Source organism: Pleuronectes platessa, chromosome 19, assembly GCF_947347685.1.
Source record: "Pleuronectes platessa chromosome 19, fPlePla1.1, whole genome shotgun sequence".
Classification (NCBI taxonomy): domain Eukaryota; kingdom Metazoa; phylum Chordata; class Actinopteri; order Pleuronectiformes; family Pleuronectidae; genus Pleuronectes; species Pleuronectes platessa.
Window position 1 is genome coordinate 9,332,872 of NC_070644.1, and position 22,607 is coordinate 9,355,478.

General features: G+C 40.7%; 1 protein-coding gene across 1 annotated transcript; it reads right to left on the reverse strand.

Moving 5' to 3' along the window:
* amacr (alpha-methylacyl-CoA racemase) lies at window positions 1–14,729 on the reverse strand. Its single transcript, XM_053411704.1, has 6 exons — window positions 14,273–14,729; window positions 11,683–11,939; window positions 10,569–10,712; window positions 8,733–8,893; window positions 3,079–3,265; window positions 1–609 (listed from the first exon to the last, which is right to left on the reverse strand). The coding sequence occupies exons 2-6, from the start codon at window positions 11,927–11,929 to the stop codon at window positions 200–202; spliced, it is 1,149 nt and encodes a 382-aa protein (XP_053267679.1). The 5' UTR covers window positions 11,930–11,939; window positions 14,273–14,729; the 3' UTR covers window positions 1–199.
* Between the last annotated feature and the right edge of the window lie 7,878 nt (window positions 14,730–22,607).

The following is a 22,607-nucleotide window of genomic DNA, read 5'->3' on the forward strand; positions in this document are numbered from 1 at the left end:
TATGTGCAAAAATTATGATTTATTAATTTGTTTAGTATTTTACTCAGAAGACGGCATTGCACTAAAGGATAGAGAAGGCAGCAGTGAAAATGGTATGAAGTATTTATGAACATATCATAGTATGAACTGCATCCTTTAGATCAATTATTTATATAAGTTACAGGATTATTCAGGTCTGGATTTGACTTGTTCTTGTTCTTTACAGCTTTGCCTTGGCAGCATTACACTCTACAACCCCAGCTGCGAGCATCTGCTTTATCTCTGCTGATGTAAAGCCGTACTGCTCCAAGACCTCGACCGTGTGCTCCCCGATACCCGGGTCGGAGGTGAGGCAAGGCACCGCAGGAGTCCGAGAGAGCACCGGGGCTGGGCGGGGGCTTTCCTCCCCGTCGGAGTCCGTCATGAAAGAGGCTCTTTCCTGGTTATGTGGGTGTGAGCTCACCTGGTCGAAAGACAACACAGGTGTCACACAGGCGTCCGTCCCGTCAAAAATCCCGGACCAGTCCTCCTGGGACTTTGAGGCAAAACGCTCTGTGAATATCTGTCGCAGCTCTGGCCAATCACTGAAGCTCATCTGAGAGGGCAACTCTGCAGGGTCCAGCTCTAAACCTGTGAAAAGGAAATGGAAAATCACGGATCTATAGCAATACAGGATGTAAAATGAAAAATGTCTAAAGTCTCAGAGAAGTGGCCACCAGCTGTTCCATCCTGATAGCCTGTCAAATTTAGAGTGCACAAAGTCGTTCAGTTTGAAGGTAATTTTTTTCCATTTGCGTCAGCAAAGTTCAAGTTATCATTTCTTCCCAGAAAGTGCAAAGTATTCACTTAACTGAACCAACATTTTATCAGTGACAACATTTTTGAGTCTGTATATTTGCTACATTCTGATGTAGGAATGTCGGTGGGAAGGAACATCATGTGGGAGAGAATGTGAAAACGTACAGAGGAAAGGACAAAGACAGCATATCTGTATCTATCTTGCAGATGTACAGTTTGAATATTTATAAATTTGTTTTGTATTACATTATTGAAATTACTTTAGAAAAGCCTTTTGCTGCAAATCATTTCAGTAACGTAGACTGTTAAAGTAAGAGCTGCCGTTTATTTGGCTGTACTGAGAAACTGAAAAGGTACAAAATTGGAGATACATATTGTAGTGATATCGGTTGTTGCAGGTACTTTCATCAGTGTATCATGTGACAGAGTTTTCTTTTCTTGTCGGGAGAGAAATCTCATTATGCAAAGATGTGCAGTATTTAACGTATGTTTGTATTTTGGTTGTGACATTATCTGTTGTGATTATGAGCAGTGTTTTGAAAAAGTGAACTCATTAAAGAGGAACTGGGTTAGCGCAAGACTCTGGAGCATGAAATGATTTGTTTGGTCTGAGGAGAGCCAGCAGTGTGATCCCTTCTGCGGGTGAAGACCGTAGCGTAGAGGTTGAGGGGCTCATGAACCTGAGATACCTGCTGAGGATGCAGAGCGGTTCCCAACCATGCAAACGCTGTAACCATCCCACCACCACCGAGAGGAGAGACTTGCAACATCCCATTCTAAGTAGCTCTGTAGCCAAGCATTGCTGCTCAATAAACATGTTCATCACTGCTAACATTTGCTAAAAACTTTGTGTATTCACGTCACTCCTTGCCTAATGAGCACAATTTCCATTTATGTCAGTCACTGAAATATGACTGACATCCTGCAGGTGTCTTCCCTGTTTTTAGAGCTTAACAATGATGGATCCCAGCATGAGACTGGAAACAGTGTTCCAGTCCAAACAGCATTTTTTTGGCTACTTCATTAATCGTGTTGCTACTGACTGAATTAACAATCTCATCAATATGTCCATAGTTGTCAGGCAGGTGGGGCACAACTTACTCTAAGCTGACTGGGTTTGTTAATGCTATTCACTGACACTTACTCAGGTCGTCCTTCAATCCCCTGGTCGTAGAGGGAAGAGAAATAACTGTGTTATCCAATTTATTGAATGACACTTTCCAAAAAGGGGCCCAAAGGTTCAGACACCTGTGATGGAACAGAAGTTATCACCAGAAGTCACACTGAGGACCTGGATAGCAACTGTGGACGAGGTGTTTTGCGAGAGGATCAACAGTACGCAAGAGCCAGCACACGTCCACATCATGAGGGTGAACAACACCTTCATGCTGCCTTCATGCTGTATGCACATCACAGTATCCTATTGATGCATACATGTCACGTTTCGAACAGTGACCGGCTGCATAGGAACTGCTTTTTGTTTCAGATGTCAAACTTTAACGATTCTTTCACGGCCAGGCGATGGGGGTTGAAGCGTGTGTTCCTCTCATGCTGTGCCCTCGCTGTGTCCTAGTCGTTCCCCCTGGGGTTTTCTTATTGTCACTGACATCGCAGACTACAAATTATACAAGCCAGCACTGTAATAGGTTCATATATATTAGAATGCGTCTCCACATGTGATAGCTTACCTCCCTGCTCTATATGCAAATAACCATGTGCACCCTGTCTGTTCACAAAGAGCAAATGATGTTGCTTTTATCCAGTAATTGCTATGACCGATGTGTTCTTTGTAGACCTGTGTGTGTCTGTGTGAAAGGGAGAGAAAGAGCGAGGGGGACAGCTAAGTGATGAGCGGCATCAGATAGAAAATGTTGCCCTTTTTGAAGAAGAAAATCAAAATCAATATGCGGCGGTCAGTGTTAATATTGTGGTGGTGGCCACAGATAAGAGAAGAGTAAAAATACATTGGGTCCACTGGGACTGTAGCCGGACAGAGGACATCAGCTGAGTAGGTGGTCCATCAATTGTGGACCAGGACTCATTACAATCAATCGTCAGGGATTTTGACACGGTGGGTCTTCCTCTTTCCTTAAACCTCGAGTACGGAGAGGAAAAAGTACCGAAAGAAACCTGCAGAGAGAGCCCCATGTGAAGGATCCCTCTACCAGGACAGACAGCAGGGGAATAGTATGTAGCAGAGCACGTCAACAAAATAACAACATTTACATCGAGCATGTGCGTCAGGAACAGGATCCCACAAGTTTATTTTAGATATTCACTGCAGATTTGTATAATACACACCTTGCAGTAGCTGTCTGTAGAACTGTGGTTCTATGGCACCCACGGCCATGAATTTTCCATCTGCAGTCCGGTACGTATCGTAGAACGGCGCTCCACTGTCCAACATGTTCTCCCCTCTAGGACTGTCCCACAGCCCAATACGACGAGATTTCCATACAAATGAACCCACATAGGCAGCTCCTTCCACCTGAGTGCAGAGGAGGAGAGGAGAAGGAGAGAGCACAAGGTCAGTGAAGATTTGGATTAAATTAAATCGTATCATAATATATAAAATTATACTTTCTATGGAAATTACTGAAGTTCAATGTAAATTATGAAGGACATTTAAGTGAATATAAAGCGCCCTGTATACGCTCAAAAGAAGAGCTGTTCATTTAGTTATTCATGTGTTATTCTGCAGGCTGCCATAGCCGAACAAGGAGGGTATTTCTGTGTGTGTGTGTGTGTGTGTTTGTGTCTGTGTGCGTGTGCAAAGTAACTCAACACATGGATGGATTTCAAGTACTTATGATTAACTTGTGGTGCTGCTTGGTCAACTGTTAAGGTCAATAGATACATGGTCTGAAAAGCCCATTTACCGAGATATCACTGCCAGTAAAAGAGCTTCTTTGGCAATCTAGAGCCTTTATTGATCCACATTATTTCCCCAATATATGACAAGGCACGTCATGAAGAAGTCACAGAGGAAACCCTAAATCCCAAAAGCATTTTTTAAATAGAATGGCACTCAGTAGAGCACATACCTCAGCACAGTCAGCTTAAATTCAGCACGTTGCACAAACTCATAGATCAGAGGACCATAATTATGCCTATAATGATTTTTTTTTTCCTCCACAAAGCTAGAGGGAATCCATAGAGTTGTTTCTGCGTAATCCAGCTAATTGACAGAACAAGCAAACGCAGATAAAACCCTTATCTCCTCGGTGGAGGTAATTATACCATCCTTTATGACATAATACACAAACTAAAGCTTATATACTGTAGATTAAAAAATATATTTTGGGGTCATACGGTAGGAATGAAATAAGAAGGTCCGAAAATTATGTCATATCATAATGCATCCATTTTGGAAACAATAAGATTTGATAAGAAGAGAAACCATTACTTTTTTTTTTACTTTACTTTACAAGGCATTTTCAACATTTTCACCAATTTCTCAGAGAATAATTCATGGCTCTTGATGGAAAAAAGAATCTGACACATTTAGGCGACTGATATCTATAAGGGTGTGAAATGTGCTTCAGCTTGTTTGAATCTAAGGTCACTGTTGGGCAGAATTATACGCGCTCTATTCATTCATTCATGCATACATACATAACATACATACATAATGGTAAACTCAATAAAAATGCAAACAACCTCCTGTGTTCTTTTACATACATTTTCACAGTGTAGCAGAACTTGATATGCTTGAGTGGATACCAGCAGCAGATCAATCAAAAGATTTGTGAGTAGATAAAATACCGAGACGGTGAAATGTCAAGCTGCTGTAATAACAATAGGCTGTGGCCCTGGTTCAATACTTATGAAAGATTGGAAAAATACTGCATTTCAGGAACTATGCATTCTCCTGACATCGACTGGGTTCTCGTCAATGTCTTTGAGTCTTTCATAGGTTCACAAACTGGTTCTGCTGCAGCTCCTCAACCAATGAAAACACCTTGGTCAGACCAAGGTTTATCAAGTGCAAATTCAAATGATGCTCTTGCTTTGAGTTCCCCGGTGGGACAGTGAAAAAAAATACAGAAAATCACTGTCCCTGAAAGAGTCAAGATGTCGTTCTATGCAGCACCCGGATCACGCCCATTCAAATCACTCTAGCCTGTGACGAGCGTGCTATTTATCGAAAGAACTGCAGACCAGTCAACAGGAGGTGGGGGGTGTAAAGATCTGAATAAGTAGCACACACTGGACTTTATGAAGGCTCAATTATTTTGTACTTAACTTGCTGCTCCGTGACTCATCAGGGACAAAGCACGGAAAGAGCTCTGACACTGGTCAGCACCTCTTAAGGGAATAATAAGCACGCCTCTTACTTGGACAGAAAAAGGCAATAAGCGAGTAGCTTACATTTGCTGTTAATTAACAGAATGTGGCTTATAGCAATAAACATGGAAAAAGGTACATTCAATATTCTCTCTCTTTTCAATCTAAAAAAACATTGTGAAATAGTGAAATATCTGTTTTTTTAGCTGCTAATGCTCCACAGTAACTGTGCCTATCTGCTGGTCGGTAATGTGAAGGTGTACAGGGATGTCTTAGAGCTGTTATTTTTGGGGGGGGCTGAAATCCCCTACACACTTTGCATATAAATGTTCTAAAAGGTGTGAGTTTAGGTTTAGATATGAGTGTCAGTCTGGTTTTAAACTTGCTCAGTGTGTAAACAACCTTGTGTTCTGCCAATGCACTGGCATACTGGGATGGCTCTCTCATGTCTACAGGTAGAAGGATTGCTGAGTGGACTGTATTAATATAATTAATAACATTCTTTCTTTAAGGGCTCAGGTGGCGCTGTCAGAACTTTGGAGCACATCGTGTTATTACCGTGTGCTCAGCCCTGAAGCGTCACGTTAGATAGTTTTGAGACAGATGGTGCAGTAATTACGATTCTGACTATGAAAGTGAAATGTTTACGGACAACATATTGGTTTTCTACCAAAATAATTGGTGTTGCTGTATAATTTCTATTTGTAGCAGCTACATTGTTTTAATGCCTTTTTATAGTTGTGTTAAGGGACTCACCACACTTGGTTAAGGTTTGGGAAAGAGGTTGAAGCTATTATGAGGTTTAATAGAGAAAATCTTCACAGTGCAACATGTTTATCTGTTTATTTATCTATATTACATCTTTTAACGGTATCCATGATCTTTCCCTACAGGACCCCGGTCCCTTTAATAACACTCCAGCACTCTATACACGCACCATCTAGCCCAAATACTTCATTGCGACTCTGCTGAGGTTCATTAAAAAAACTGTTTTGTTTTCCTCCAAAATATATATTTCTATTGAAATGTCATTTCTAAGCGACAGTGAATAAATCTGAATATATCATCCTGGACTGTGATGTTGTGATGTCAATTTCAAATTTTCTGAGTTTTACAAACCCAACCCTCGTTATCTCATTAATTCGTTAAAAACAATGTGTCAAAGATGATGTTCCTAATGCTTATTCCTGCCAGGTATTATTTTTGAATTAATTTCCTGAAAATGTGTGGGCTCTTGATTAATTCATTGTTGTCTGCACATAGTAGACTCTCAATCTCACTGGGCGGAGGCTTGTTATAAAGTAATTCTAACAGGAGGTAAGGGAATAGTGGTAAATATGAATTAATTAAATTACTTAACAACAAAAAGAGTGTGTACCTCCTCCAAAGAACATTCCAATTAAATTCAAGCGAGCCGCAGTAAAATGAACCCTGAAATATATTAGTCCTCTAAATATGACAAAGAAACCAACCCATGGACAGGGGTGAAAACATAACCTCTTCGGTGGAGGAAATAAACAGTATTTTAATTTACTTTTATGTCTGACAATCTCTGCAAAAAGTGAATATTATAAATCCTATGAAGGTTCAAATTCAAGGCAGTGCTGTTGTATTGAAATGCAAAAGTTTGTACCTGATAAAGAGGCTAAAAAGTGACTCCAGGAAGCGAGATCTGAAGCCACATACTGTATTTACATCATCGACTGTTTCACTCAGACCCCGTGGGCGAGACTAATGAGTCAGATAAAAGACCTGATGCAGACGTCCTGTAGGTGGTCGAATGCATTAAACTGTATCTGCTAGTGTTTAATATGCAGTTTATGCCTTACCTTCTATCATGCTGGGAAAATCATTATAAAAATGACAAGAGCTGGCATAGATCTGAGGGAACAAGGTGAACAGTCCAAAGGCTCCAGAGACAGCAAACTTGGAGATGTAGCTTTTATCTGATCACTAGAGGCAACACTTCCCACGCTCAATTATGAATATTTATGTTAAATAAAGTAATGCAAGCTTTAAAAATTGAAAGTAAGAAGTAAAGAAACATAATAATTAGTTCAGGACAGTGTGTTCTACCTAAAATTTAAAGGGGGGGAGGGTGGCAGTAAAACAGAAACTGAATTCTGCATAAATACTGTATTCATAACAAAACAAAAGTTCACATGCTTTTTTATACAATTATATAAAGTGCATCCACGTGTGCATTTAAAATGTATTTGTTATACTGCTATATATAAAGTAGAGTGGTTTCCGTCCCTCCAGGTGTTTCAGGACCATTGACCACTGACGACTCATCTTTAAGCCCAAGTTTTGACCACCCAAATCTAACCAGATAATCCTAGCTTTTCCCGCTTGCATTAGTGGAACCAACGCAGTTCTTTATCACACACGATAACTTATAACTTTAACTCTTCACTCATGTACACATTACTCGCAATCTGCTGCACGCGAGAGAGACCTTTGTGCGCAGACACTCCCATCACTGCCATATATTGGAGAGATTATGTGGGAAACACTGCTAATTGAACATTTGCGGCAAATTTGGAAGGATTCTCTCAATGTGTTGTTAAGATAACACGTTATAGAGCTAAAAAAGGGGGTTTGTGAGGTCACAGTGACCTTGAACTTTGACATCCAAATTAGACTCATGTGTTTCTTTGAATTGACGTGAACGTTTGTGGCAGAGGTAATGAGATTCCCTACTGGTGTTTCCGATACATCACGTCTACAAGAACCATGCATGGCTGCCCACTGCTCTGTGTGTCCTCCTGTGTACACCAGATGGGTCATAGCAGAAAACAAATTTCCCCACTCTGCATGTCGTATGTGTGTGGGACAATTAATGTATCTTATCTTATCAACCATTGGCCCCCAAATTCGAATAAGTTCATCTTTGAATCCAACTGAACCTTTTTAGCCAATTGGATGAATCACTGAAATGTGATGTACGGATGGAGAGACAATCACAAAACATCATGCCTCTGGTCACACAGCTGTCGCTGGTACAGAGGCAGATAAAGAGGGAATTACTGAGAGTTTTTCCGAATTGTATCTTCCCAGCTTCTTTTTAGCCATTAGAGGTCAGACAGCAGAATTCACGCACATTTCAAATAGCGTCACCGAGGGCTGTTTAAATGATCCAATTAGAATTTAATCAGAGTCTCAAAGTCTGCGGCAGCGTAGTGCCCCATCGCCTAAAAGTATCCTACACTGCAATACAGAATAAACATTGTTTGGGTAATTACTTCTGCTGCTTTTCTGAATTGTAAACTCTTGCCTCTGAGGAGCATCAAGTTCTTTGTGTTGTTTGATGAATCTTCCACTTGGTTTACACTTAATCCTCTCACTGGTACCCGTAGCAGTACAGCCTCATTAATGCAGCACCTTGCATACGGTCTGTTTGTAGGAGGGCTGCTGTCAGTTTGATTGTGGCCTGACCCCGGCCCACAGCAGTGCCCGTCTGCTTTTAATGCAAAGCGTCTCCACTATAAATTTCTTAAGGTGCGTTTTTGCTGACACCAGTCGAAAAAAATACTTTTGCATATTTAGGGAAAGTTAAAAGAAGACACCGTATCTATCCGTGTTTCTATAAAAACAACACGTTCTGTGGAGCCGTTGGTGACTCAGTGCCACAGCACAGTTTTACTACAATCTGATAATGTGTTTACCATGCTCGCATCGATGATCTGTCCTTTCCCGGACTTTGTCCTCTCCAGCAGCGCCAGGACAATCCCCAGGGCGCAGGTCAGACCGCCGCCTGCAAAGTCTGCTACCAGGTTCAGTGGAGCGTAGGGCTTCTCCCCGCTGCGACCCAGCAGGGATAAAAGGCCTGTTGGGGAAAAAGAGAAGAGAAGAGCTTAACACAAAGTGGAACGACAGCCTCGCAGGAGGAAGAGTAATTGAATTGTGGCCAGACCAATAAAAAGGAGAATCAGTTAGTCGTAAGTGCCTGATTGAAACCGGGAGAGGGGCAAATAGAAACTGAGGGAAAAACAAAAACAAGGCGAGGTTATCAGCCCCTGAGAACAGGAATGTTTTTATTGTGAACAACGCAGCGAGGACACAATTGTAAATAACACCGTCTAAGATTTGATATTTATCAACCACATAAGTAAAGTGCCGTCTACTTAACTTGAACTTTCTTTACTTTCTTCCACTCTGGGAGTGAAAGATGTAAAACTAACTGAGGTAGGTGTCTGCAAAAACCTTGAGGCCCCTCTACTTTAAACCTCTTTTACACTTAAATGAGCAGGTATGCGTAGGTTCCTTTAAACCCGGGGAAACACAGCGAATAACTTGTTTTCAGTTGTCAGGGGAGAGAAGTTTGCCTTTCGGATTATTTCCCCCAGTGACTCATGTTCGAGGTCACGAATGCACCACATTCCTACAAAATAACTCATTCCGTATTACCATATGTTTATTTATAGTTATTGATTACAGGGATACCCGCTCTGAATATTAATATTGTTGAATTAAATAATTGATCTTAAAATGTCACCAGCTTGTTTTCAATGTATTAGCCGAATGAAGGTCATTTTTAAAGCAAATCTTCCTATTGGGGTTGCCCGGTGAATCAACAACTGCCGGAAACATTTATAATGGGACAAACAGACTTTATCAGTATATATAAGGAAAGTATAAAAATGGAAAACAAACCCTCATTAAAACCTTTAGGTTTGTAGTTGTGAGGGCTGGGTCGGATAAAAGGCTTGTCCTGGTTTACTGAATAACTTTCATTATTTAAACTCAGTGAGTGTTCGGAGAGTATTTCTCGCTTTGGCTGTGAAATAACAATATAGCTGGGATACCTGCATCACACAGTGGTACCTGAAGAGAGTACCATATATGTACGTATAATACTTAGTTTTTTGTTATCAAATATACATTGTCACCTGAACATCATCCACGCTTCACAAATGGTCACGTCCCGGACAATCCAGGAAAATATCCAGAACCAATATTCCGGACATTTCCTTGATTTTTCCGGCTGTTTTCAGAGTTCATTTCTGAAAACAGCTTCAACGGGTCATGCACTTAATGAATATTTCACTCAGTTTTTAGCTTTGAGTTATATACAAATTTTAAGTTGTAAACTCAAAAAAATTCATGACGGGATTCAAAAGAGCTTAACTACAATAAGTAGATTTGAATTTGACAAAATCAGCCTGTGTGAACTTTCCAAAAGTCATTTTTTTAAATGTCGGTGTTTCCAAAAAGTCAGGCTTAATGCAGAGGTGATTAGACAGGTACAGGGGGAAATCAAACCATGTGAAAGAAAAGGTTGAATTCCTGCAGAAAGTCAGTAGAGAGTTTATTGTGTTGACCTTTGAGCAGGAATTCAGTCTTTTCTTTCACACGTTTCCTAGGGTTATTAAAAAAAAGATCAGACGGTGACAGTGAGTCACACCCTTTTTTTAATCCGTATGAATACCTGATGCTGTTCCATGAATCTGCAATCTAGTGTAATATCTGTGAGTATTGAGTCTCCACATGTGTGTTATTACCCGACATGGCGAGGTAGTTGATGTCATGCCCAGCTGCAGTGGCATAGGAGCCACTCTGTCCATATCCGGTCAGCCGAGCGTAGATCAGACGAGGGTTTTCCTTGAGCAGCTCCTGAGGTCCGAGGCCCAGCTTCTCCATCACACCTAGGCCGTTACAAGGAGGATGTGAAAATATCAATGTTATCTCCATGATGAAGATCATAGAGCATCTGGGTACATGCTGGCTCTCGCTCGGATTAAACCAGGTCATCATAGCCTCGCTTTAGATCTTGGATTCATACAATTTACTTTCTTCTAAAGTCGGTGAAATGTGACAGAATATGCATCATCATTAAATATGACATTCTCTTCTCGGGGCGATTCATTTAGAGGACTATTTGAGCATGAAATAAGTAACAATTTAAGGAAAGGTCAAAAACATTACTATACATCTTTATCTGTGGAGGGGGGATCTGTGGAGGGAGGCCAAGATCCCAAGCTGGGAAAATATCAAGGAAAATGACTCATTTAAACGTTCAGTCAGCAAGGCGATCTTCTATCTTTTAGTTCTCGCCATCTCTTGACCTGACCAGCTCATTTTCTCTTTTCATCTAATCACAACCGGACATCTTGCGCCAATCATCTGTCAGCTGTCATAGTTTCAGATGTTCTCTCTCCACTTTCTGTCATTCAGCTGTCGGCTCAGTACGGCAATCACTGAGAGACCAAACCCCCATCCGCACCCCCCCACCCCAAACCCACCCATCCCTGCACCATGCCGAGACCTCCCTTTCAACCATCCAATCAGAAGCCCCTCATGAGTCTCCTTGAAAAGAAATGCACATAATTCATAGGCCTTCTTCCAAGGTGTTCTGCTTCCCTCTGGGGTCTGAGTCTATTCCTCTGTTCACAATCCATTTGATTTCAATCTAATTGACTCAATTATTATTTGTTCCTCTACAACTCTCTCCGGATTTAACTTGTATAGAGTAATTAAAGCTAATTCAAACTCGAGCAGCTACAAAATGTTACGCATCAGTAATAACAAACAACGTGATGTATATGATAATACTTCTGTACTTTGGCCCTAAAAAGGGACTTTGCTTTAGGGTCACGTAAGCGCCAGGGGTCTGACCTTTACGATAGGGCTCCAGGACCACATCAGACTGGACGCAGAGCTTCCTCAGCAGGTCTACGCCCTTCGGAGTCTTCAGGTTAATGGCCACAGATAGCTTCCCCCTGGCCTGTGTGTCCAGAGCCATGGCGACCTTGGTCCGGTCCACACGGATCACCTTGGCCCCGAAGTCGGCCAGGATCATGCCACAGAACGGTGCTGGAGCCAGGCCCGCCAGCTCGATTACTCTCACACCAGCCAGCGCCATGATGAACGGACTACAGGGTAGAATATAAGAAACACCTATGAGTACAATGTTACACAATGCAACACCACGGTTAGGAATTTCACAAGTAAATACTATTACTAATGGGAGGTTTCCACAGCAAAATATTTTTTTTACAAATAGCTGAAACAAACAATTATTCCCATGACAGCAGCCCTCTATTCTGCCCTCAGCCTCGGGTTGCTTTGTGTGTGTTCCTTGATAATTGCCTCTGTGCGAGCTTGTCAGACTGAAACTCCCCTATTGTAGATATATTTGTACATTTAAAAAAAAAGTTGGTTTCATTATTTCTTTGCATCATTTCCTCTTGGTCTTCATATTTATAAAGTCAGGCGTAGTGAATGGCTTTTCAAGTGTTTTTCCAGGCGACCCAGGGATTTTTGAAGCACTACACATTGTTGTCATCTGGCCTCGGTTCACGTGACACAACACTTGTGTAGCATCACCACCAAATCACCGGTGTTACGTGAGTAATATAGACAGAATGATAACATGGGTATATAACATGTGCGTTTAAAAAGTACAAATACTTGACACCAAGACGAGATAAGAACAAATAAATATGTAGTATTGTCGAACCAGTGAAGGCTGAATACTTAAATACTCAAATATTGCACAGTCGTGTGTGTTTTGATGCAGCTCGTGACTTGAACAGGGTCCATGCACTATTTATTCAAGCGCACTGAAGCCTGAGGGAAAAGTTATTTCAAACTCTGGCGCTGCGAGTCCAGGGAGTCCTGTATCCGCATCTACCAGAGGGCAGGAGAGAGATCAAGGCGTTGAGGGTGAGTAGTGTTCATTATGATCATCATGGGATTCCCCAGGCACCACTGGGTGTTAAGCTCCTGCAGGCCGGACAGTGCGGACCCAGTGATGTCCTCTGTGTGCTGCGCACCACCCTCCCCGGGGGCCTTGGGAGCCCATGCAGAGTTTCCATGAAAAGACGGAATCAACGAAAAGCTCTTGAACTGAGAGGATTGCTGTACAGATAGACATTTCTTTGTTAGTTAGTTAGTTCTTAGTGAGAGTCGAGTTTATTTACAAGCTAAAAAAAAAAATTAGGATGGCGTGCAGGGATGCAGGGACAGGACATGACCTACACACTCTCCTGTGGATAATATCTAATTAATTTTTGTGTCAAGCACATCAACACTGGTTTAGGCCGTTATCCCCAGAGCTCTCGAATCTAATTGTCTTTCCATGTTGACATATTCGTCTGCATCTGTGTATGTCACCTCTTTTTTCATCCTGAGGTAATCCTATACTGATCCGTCCATCCGCTCACTGTGCATTTTCCAAATTTGTTCCTGCTGTATTCTCACGTGGGCTCACTCACACATTTCCCTGAACTTTTTCTTGGGGGCCTGGCAGGAAAAGTTCAGGAAAATGTCTGGAGCAAGAGACTTGGACATTTCCTTCGTCATATGAGATCAGACTTCAGTGCTTGCCTGAAATCAGATAGAAGACGCAGAAGAACTGTGGCAGGCTGGGGCAACCTGCCAGCTAAAGTACACTGAAAATCTAAAGCGTGCAGAGGAGAAATGCTGGCGGTTTAAAGTCAAACGGTGGTCACACCAAATACTGATTTACTGCACTACAAGCCTAAGTATTTCTTTTTTAAAGCACCCTCACTTTTCTCTTTGCAGTTTGCACACTGCTGTAGAAAAAAGAGCAAACACAGAGAAGTTCTATGTGATCGTTTTCTATCTTTTCACCTACTGCTGCAGGGACTTTAAACCTGAGTAAAGTACAAGTCAGCTATCGCACTTTATTAAGTCCAAAGTGACAGACTTTAAGAAGTGCTACAGAGGTTTGTTTAGAACACTGTTTGTTGAAATAGTTTAGTCTTTTAAAAAGTATTATAAAAGACACTTAAATGCAAACTGCTCTCCTGCAGATGTTTTTAACAATAACAATGTAATATTGTTGTGTTAATTGCCAAAAGAAAGTTTGAGAGGAAACCAATGTTGCATGTTAGAGTATTATTGTTATGGACAAGGAAACAAACCTTTTGTAAACATATAGCAGTGAGTCAAAGTAAAGCCTCTGACCACAGTTCAGTCTCACCGGTGTTTACAAGTAGAGGACAAGACTCGATTGCTGCAGGTGGACTGTTTGTTTGTTTACATGTTATTAGACTATATAAACATATAGCAGGGAGTCAAAGTGAAGCCTCTGACCACAGTTCAGTCTCACCTGTGTTTACAAGTAGAGGACAAGACTCGTTTGCTGCAGGTGGACTGTTTGTTTGTTTACATGTTATTAGACAATATAAACATGTAGCAGGGAGTCGAAGGGAAGCCTCTGACCACAGCTGAGTCTTACCTGGGTTAATAAATGGAGGGCAGGACTCCTCTGCTGCAGGTTTACAGCACGTACTGTTTCTGTGAGTCTGCTGAAGGTGGAGTGATCTGGATCTGTCAGAGTCCCGGCGGAGGAGCACAAGGTAGCGACTCAACCACCGCACACATACAGCTGATGTCGACGCACGCTTCAAACAGCTACTATCGATCAATCCGCAGTTTGAGGCACTCACTTCCGCAACAAAACAAGTGGTGGAGCCACAGACTCCCAGTGACCTCTGGTTTCATTCGGGCTCTTCTGTCCCCCCAGTTGTCTTCAGCTATCGTGCTTCTCTCTATAAACAGCTGGAGGTTGAACCGGAGTCTCCGTGGTGTCGATACCCAGAGCTGACTCCGCCGAGACGGGAGTTCTTTGGTCTGCGCCGGTGAGGGAATAAAGCCTACCCTGTTCGTGCGCGACTGCCGTGACATCAGCGCGATGGTGGAGAGGCTTCTGGGAAATTGAGTCTTTTAATCTTTCACTTCACTCCAATTAAGAGAAAGAAACATATTTGACTATAGCTACATCTATTATGGCGATTTGAGAAAAACCGCACATTTAATTACCTTTATAATAATTTCGATACATAATTGATGTAATGAAATTAAACTTAAATATTAGATAAAATCTTCTGGATTTTTTTAATATATATTGACAAGATTGCATAATATTTGATTAGCTTCCAAGAGCATTTTATATATATATATATATATATATATATATTTTATATATATATATATATATATATATATATATATATATACATATATATTTAATGATGCTGTCATGTTGGAGCAGTTGGAACAAGCTGCCACCAGACCTTTCCATGGGATAAATAAAGTCTTATCTTATCTTATCTCGTCCCTTTCCTCTAAAATATATTATTATATTTATATATTTTATAACTTGATAACACATAATAAATAAGCCAATGTCTGAAGTGCATGGGATAATTAAATATCACTTTAAAACCAACAAAAATCCCTTCACTTAAGACTGATGTACTGGGCATCGGCTTTGTTCAAACCTGGTATTAACATCTGTCTGAGGTGATTTGATGGAAGGTGGACAGCTGTAAATACAGATGTGAACGCACCAGGAATCATCAAAGAACCATTTAAGATCATGTGGTCACATTGTTGCGTCCTGGCCAGCATTGAAGGATCGCCAATACTCGTCTGACGTCCTCTGACCTGCAACCGTTTCATCATGAACACAAAGTATTTTTACACTTTGTACTGTCTTCACATATCTTGATTTATTTGTGTCCTCGACCACAACATCAACACTGACCAGCACATAATGATTTTCCATTTGTCTATCGCTTTTTATTTTTCTTTCATCAAAGTAAAAGCCACACGCAGTGCATTGATCCGCTCAGCATCTCCTTGCCCCCTCTTTCTCTCTTCACACAAGCTCATCTGTCAGTGGACCCATATGTCTTTGTCAGACTGGCTCAAAAGAACATCACAAGGTCTTTGCGACCAGAAATTAATTACGTGTTTATTTTCCATACAGATCAGTAGAGTGATTTCAGTGACAAGTGTTCACAAAGATACACATGGAGACACGTTCTCATGCCAGGTGGGAACTGATGAGCTGTGCATACGTTGAATATAATTTTTTAATTGGTACATAGAGTGCATTTAAAAAGACAGCGATGCCCTTCAGCCCTTTGTCTGTTTTATTTGATAAGATTAGAAAAGTTAGAAAACGATCCATGTGAAATAAATAAGTAAATAGGTAGAACAAATAAATGATTTTTCACAGAAGAAGAAAAATTGACCCCAGCAAAGGAAAAACAATCACTAACCCTTTCAGTGATTTTGTATATTCAGGATGTAACATTTTAAACAATTGAAGTGATGAGGAGTGCGAATAACTTTAATTATTCTGCATATCCACACAAGCAGGGTATTATTTTCACTTGTTCGGTGGATGGTATTCATAAAACTTAGTGGTATAATTATTACTCGGCAGTGTATCTCCAAGTGAGTTTTAAGGCTGATTGGTCAAAGATCAAAGTCGACAATAATGTGGTAATAATAATAATACATTCTCCAAGATATCTACTTAAATAATAGATCCAGAGAGATAAACCAAAAAGTTATACTGGTCAGGAAATAATTGCCCATCATTCGATATCACTCCAGATATCTCTGCATCCCACATGACTTTAGTCAAGACCCTAAGGATTCTATAGATCCTAAAATCATTTTAGATTATATGGTAGTATAATCATGTGGCACTGCAATATCATAACGACCTCACCATGGCATTACTGCAATATTAAAAGGTTTTATTGCTTGATCTGGGTATATTCAGTGTGTGCTGGGTATGTCTCCCTCTCTGATGTTTTTCATTTCATTTCATTCCTTTAGGTGCATCAGAGGAGATAAGAGAAATGAGCTTTATAGGAGCTGTGGCCTTTTAAAATCCCGTTCCTGCTAAAGAAATGGATTTACCCCTGTGACTCCCTTGGCTGGATAAGAGAAAGTTCCATTTCTTTTTTTCTCCAATAGAGCCCCTGCTGTGCAATTAAACAAAATAAAAATCCCTGCGCTCACCGTATTGTTTCAAAGAATATCATGAAATATATCGATTTTTCCCCATCTTGATCCTATTTTCCAGATTCATCAGTGTTCTGTAATATAGTGACTCAGCAGAAAGTGTTTTTAAATAGAGATAAATGCACGGAGAAACTTTTGCCATTCATTAATCCACTGCTCGGTCTCATGTCTTACTTCTTATATTGTGACTAATTACTCAGTTTAATTAAAGGTTATCTATTCATGCCAGAGTCAACAGCTCCTGGACTCTTGGTTTCATTTCCTTAATTTATTTATTTATCTATTTTACAAATATACTTTCCATTATGGTGACGGAGCAGGGGCAAACAAAACACACCAGACATGCACAGCAAAAGATAATTAACATAAATCAATTTGTTTGATCTGTGAACAAGTTCTTGTATTGAATCATGGGAATTGTGACTTTGATTTAGTCTTAATCCTGCTTTTATATTGATTTCTCTGGTGGGGACATTGATCAGGCTGCACTTGTCGCTGCCATTATCGGAAGAAAAAACAAGCCTCCGGGAGACCGATAACAGCCGCGCTTATTCCGTGGTTACCAAACACCTAAAATGAATGAAATGTCAATTTTTACATAACCCAGATGGAAGCCGACGTGGGCGGACACCAGATTATGCCAGATTTACATGGATCATTTAAAAAATGCCAAATATATATTGAAGAGCGATTGAATGGTTTGCCTGCTGAGCATGTTTTTCCACAGCACTTTCATGACGAAAGTAGAGTGAAGAAAAGAAAATGAAAGAAAACGTAAAGGCCTCTTTGTGAATGAGGGGAAATTTAGTCCTCACATTCAGCTACTACTTAGCAGATGATTGCAGCTCGCAGCAGAGTTATCTCCGGTGACTCATAAGAATGAGTCACCGGATTTATTGAGTCTACTGTGGCAGCCATCTTTGGCACGAAAACTAAGCTTAAAATGAGAAAAAAGGGACTAAATTATAAAAATGCATAAAGAACGATCGCTCCTCTATAGACACCACTGCAACACATTTCAAACTGAACCAGATATCTCCTGGTTGACAGGAGAAATCACTGTGATGTGCACAGTCAAGTTGTTTTTCCTTCTTCGTTATTCTGACGAGTGCAGCGCCCATTCATTCTAAACCTGCCTGTTTGTGACGCTCTGCTCTCTCGTCCTGTGTCGGTTCCTTGTCATTAGTGAGTCCTCCTCAAACAGTTCAACAATACAGTCTCTTTGTATTGTAAGTGTGAAGTCGATAAGATGAACGGGAAATGGGCAAGACATGCGACAGACAGACAAATGTTTGTGGAATTAGGAAGATGAGCCATGGATCTTCTTGGTATTAGGATCAACACACACACTTAATCCAAGGAGATGTGCTGCTGCTGCTGCTGAGAGGGAATGGGAAAGCATCTCTTCCTGAAAGAAAAGTGGCTCCGGATGTAGGATGTAGAGCTCTGTCATCTGCCAATTGAAGGTTTGTTGCCCAGTCCTCAGTCCCTCTTTTCTCTATGCGGTTGATTAAAAACGTTATATAAGTGTATATTAATTCAACCGTGTCACAAAGAATTTCCTCCTCTACATTCACAATTGAACCCCCCTCCTTTTTCCTGAGGTTATTTAGAAAATAGATTTTTTTTTTTATTACTGAAAATAAGTAATTTACATTCATTTGCAGTAGATAGAACTTGTTCAGGATGTAGGTGGATGTGAGTAAATGAATGACTTAGCCACTCTGGGTGGGCGTTAATGTGATGTATTTTGATATTCTGGTTCAAATTCAGGTGAGACTCACTCACATAATGCAGTCCGCACCTCTCTTTGCGGATCAGGAGCTTCATTAATAATGACGAAATATCAAGGAATTACGAACTGTTCAATCTCGCAAGATTTGTGCTTCTATCTACTGTGTTTATTATGTTCGCATATCGTAGTTACCTGCCGCTTCACCTGGTCACTGTGGTCGGCTCAGCTCAGTTTGTCCGTCTTAAAACAAAATGTCCAGTTGTCTGTTTTGTAGCTGACTGCATAACATCGAAATACAGAAACTTTGAGATGATTCATCATTTGCCACTGTAATAGCAAGTGGGAGAGAGTAGAGGAGGATGTGCTATGGATTTGTTTCTGCTTGGAGACAGATCTGACCCGGCGGTGAACAAGGAGGACTTCCTTTTCTGCAGGAACAAGACTGGATTATCAACCAGGCTACGTGAGCAACCAGGCCCCAGTAGTCCACAGATCTCCAAGTCCCTTTATCAGCCTGGTTTCACTGGAGTAAAGAGTTTTATTAATCAAACTGACAATTTGCTCGGGAGAATACAACACAAAAACGGGTTAACAGGGGCCGAGCGGCTCAGTTTTGTCTGATTGCTCCCAAGGACTTTATTCCGTTTTCAGAAACTATCAAAAGTAATGCAATAACTGCGATAGAGGTTAATGAAATGTTTTGAGACATTAAAAATGTATCAAGGCACACAATGAAACGAGTTGGGTGAGAATTCTCATGGGTTATCAATACAAATACAGGGTATTTGGATTGCATTAGGTTTCAAGAGCCTTTGCGGTGACTCCCTTCTCTAATCATATCATTACTATGAATGTACATGTAAGTAAACATGAAAACACACACGCAAAGAGAAGATACTCATTTATATCTGCATTGTAAATGCTGTAACTACATTGGCTTATTCAACTTCCCTTCGTTAGCATCAAAGGATTCTGGTGTTACACGTATTCATCGGTAATTAGCAAATCCTCCGATTCGAGAAGCTCTTCAAATGTTTCCATTTGCCCTGGCAGGCTTTACTTAGAGGATTGATCTACAGCATTGTGAGTCACACAAAACCAGACTTTGCCGAATGGTCAAAACTAACCACCAAGGGAGGTATTATGGAAATTGGTCCAATTGAATATGCATATGTATAATATATATTTATAATATATGTGTACACATGTTTATGTATATATGTATATAATTTATATATAATTTGTATTTTTCTCCTCCATAGGTTATTGTTTTAGGTTTATTTTACTGGGGCTGATAGGTGCACTTTGTGTAACAGGATTGCTTTTGTTCTGTTTGTGTTGTTACTTGTTCCCCATTTAGTTGCTGTCATATATTGTCTTTTGTTGCGTTGTGCTTTTATCTCCATGGAAAAAATATATGCAAACAATGAGATGTCAGGGACACAAATGATAAATCCCATGAAAAGTCTCCTTTAGTGACATTTTTTACTGTCATCAAACTCCACTACTTAAACATATAGTCATCAGCACAGAGTATTGACTAAATCAGAGTTTCATGAATTGTTTTTTCATTCAAATTAAAAGGAAAGACATGAATGTTAATGGAACTAGTAACACAACAAATGCAAATTACTCATTTATTGAAAACCATCTTATTGGTGCGAGCACATTTGTGGTAAAAGCTGCACCTTGGATTTAGAAAACTGTCCCACAGGCCGATTGAAGGTATGAAGGAAGCTTGATCCTATTACATGCACGTCACTCAACTAGAGGGATAGGGTTTAAAAAGCTAAAGCCATTTGCCACTGTGGGTTGTTTCTCCACTAAGGTTAAACTGAGTGGCCCCTGTTACACCACATCAACAGGTCCGACTGGAGTCAGATCCTCTGGTATGGTTATGGTACGATAGCAGCACGAAGCAGCACAGGCTCATGGGTCGATTTCTGTAGGGACACTGGTTTCGAGGTCCTGCATGGATCTGCAGAGCCAGGGGCTGGAGGTGAGGGCCAGCTGATAGGATAGGATGCTGCGGAGCTCTGCTGCCCTCTGTTGGCTACGCGTACAAACCAAGCTGTACTTTGCAAATGAGTGTTAAAACTGATAATCTCTATTTTACCTGCAGGTGCGAAGGCGGACTTCAAAGCTCAGTGTGAAGTGTGTGTGCGATGTGACACTAAGAAGGATTGGAGAGCATCCCTGTGGCAGGTTAGGGAGCCTCCTAGCGTGTGGTCGCTTGCCTTGATGATGCAACATGATTGGGTGTACCTTCTTCATCATCAAAGTGTTTCACAGTGTTGAATTCAGATGCATGACAGGGATGCGCCCTGACACATGCACTGCAGCCTTATTGGTAGAAATGGTCAGCTCATAAAAGTCAAATGGTGGATATGAAAAGAATATGTTTTGCATAAACTAGTAGCAGGTTTTCCCAGTTGATGTGAGGCGATGAACCAAATACGTTCGGTTACCTGGAGTGTAATTTGTGTAACGAACAGGAAGTATGTCCTTTGTTTAAACCAGATGAAGCCAGTGTCACACAAAGCCTGGTCGATTAAGAAATGTTTTTCAGAGGAGTACTGCACATGTAGAATTGACCCTAACCCCATCCAATAGAGCATTAAGCTAATAATTTGTTTTCTTATTTCATAATAATAATAATAATAAAAGAATACAGTTTAAAGGTCGAGCAGCTCAATGTTACATTTAGAAATACTGTAGTGCAGCCATTCCCAAACTTAAGAAGGCCGCGGCCCAATTTAAAAACTGAAAAATTTGTGCGGCCCACCCACACCTTTAATCACAACTATATGATCCACACAGTGTAAATAGGGTATTGTTAAAAATATATTCTTACTGTTTGTATAACAGAGCACGACAAGGATATCCGGGAGAAGAAAAACACATTTGAGGAATAACCAAATATACATGAGGTGTTTCAGGCCAACGCCTGATATTGAATCACACATCGTGTGAAGGGGACATTGTGTCCCCTGTAACTCACCCGATGAGAGGGGTGATGTTGCCGTGTGGCCGACTCCGATGCTCTCTCGGCCTATTTTTAAAAGATGCTCGAGGCTTGGAAAATATTGTCCCTGTTTAGTTTACTAAACGGCGGCGGCGCACTTTACATGGTCCCAGGGTCTTGTTAGTTTGCATCTCAGCGCTCAGCACACACACAGGCTTGGGGATTGTCCTCTGGGCCTGCGGACAGGTTCTCACGTGAGTCCTTTCTGCGAGTCCTCTTTTTAGTTTTGAATGATTCAGTTGGACTTGATTCCTCTTCGTCATTAGCAGCTTTCCTCTGCTCCATCTTGCTCGACCCAGCAGACAACAAAGGTCTCCCTCACCTATGATTCCCCTCTAATGATGCGTTCAGGTGTTAATGTGACGGTCAGCTGCTCTATTGGTCAAATAAAATAAGAAAAATGTGGAATTTAAATCTCATGTCATTGTTTCATTACCTGCTGTGATGATAACTTTTTTTTGAATCAATCATAAATGTTTGGTGGTATTGAACGCTTACTTACAAATCTGAAACTTTTTTATTCAATTATTTTCTGATGAGCTCTCACGGCCCAACTGCAGTGGCTTCACGGCCCATCAGGGGGCCGTGGCCCACACTTTGGGAATGACTGCTGTACTGAAATCGAGAAGTAGTCCAACTGTGATAAACGGATTACAAAAGGACATATACATGAACTAACTAAATGTTTTTTTTTTTTTGCTTATTTGAGCAAAACGAATCTAATGATTTAATATCCAATTTAATACATTTAAAAAAAAAATTTGGAAGCAGCAGGCTACTTTGTTAAAGCTAAGATACTTTTAGCATAGTCTGGTATTTCTTATTATGATCTGGTTTAGTTGCAATTGTATGCGGTATTATAAGATGAATTATGCGTGGAGCATACAAATTTGATTTTAATTACAGGAAACTGAAGAGGTTGACACTAACTTGTATGTTTTATGTTATAAATGTTTCGTAATTTGTTTGCGTTGTAATACGTCAGAA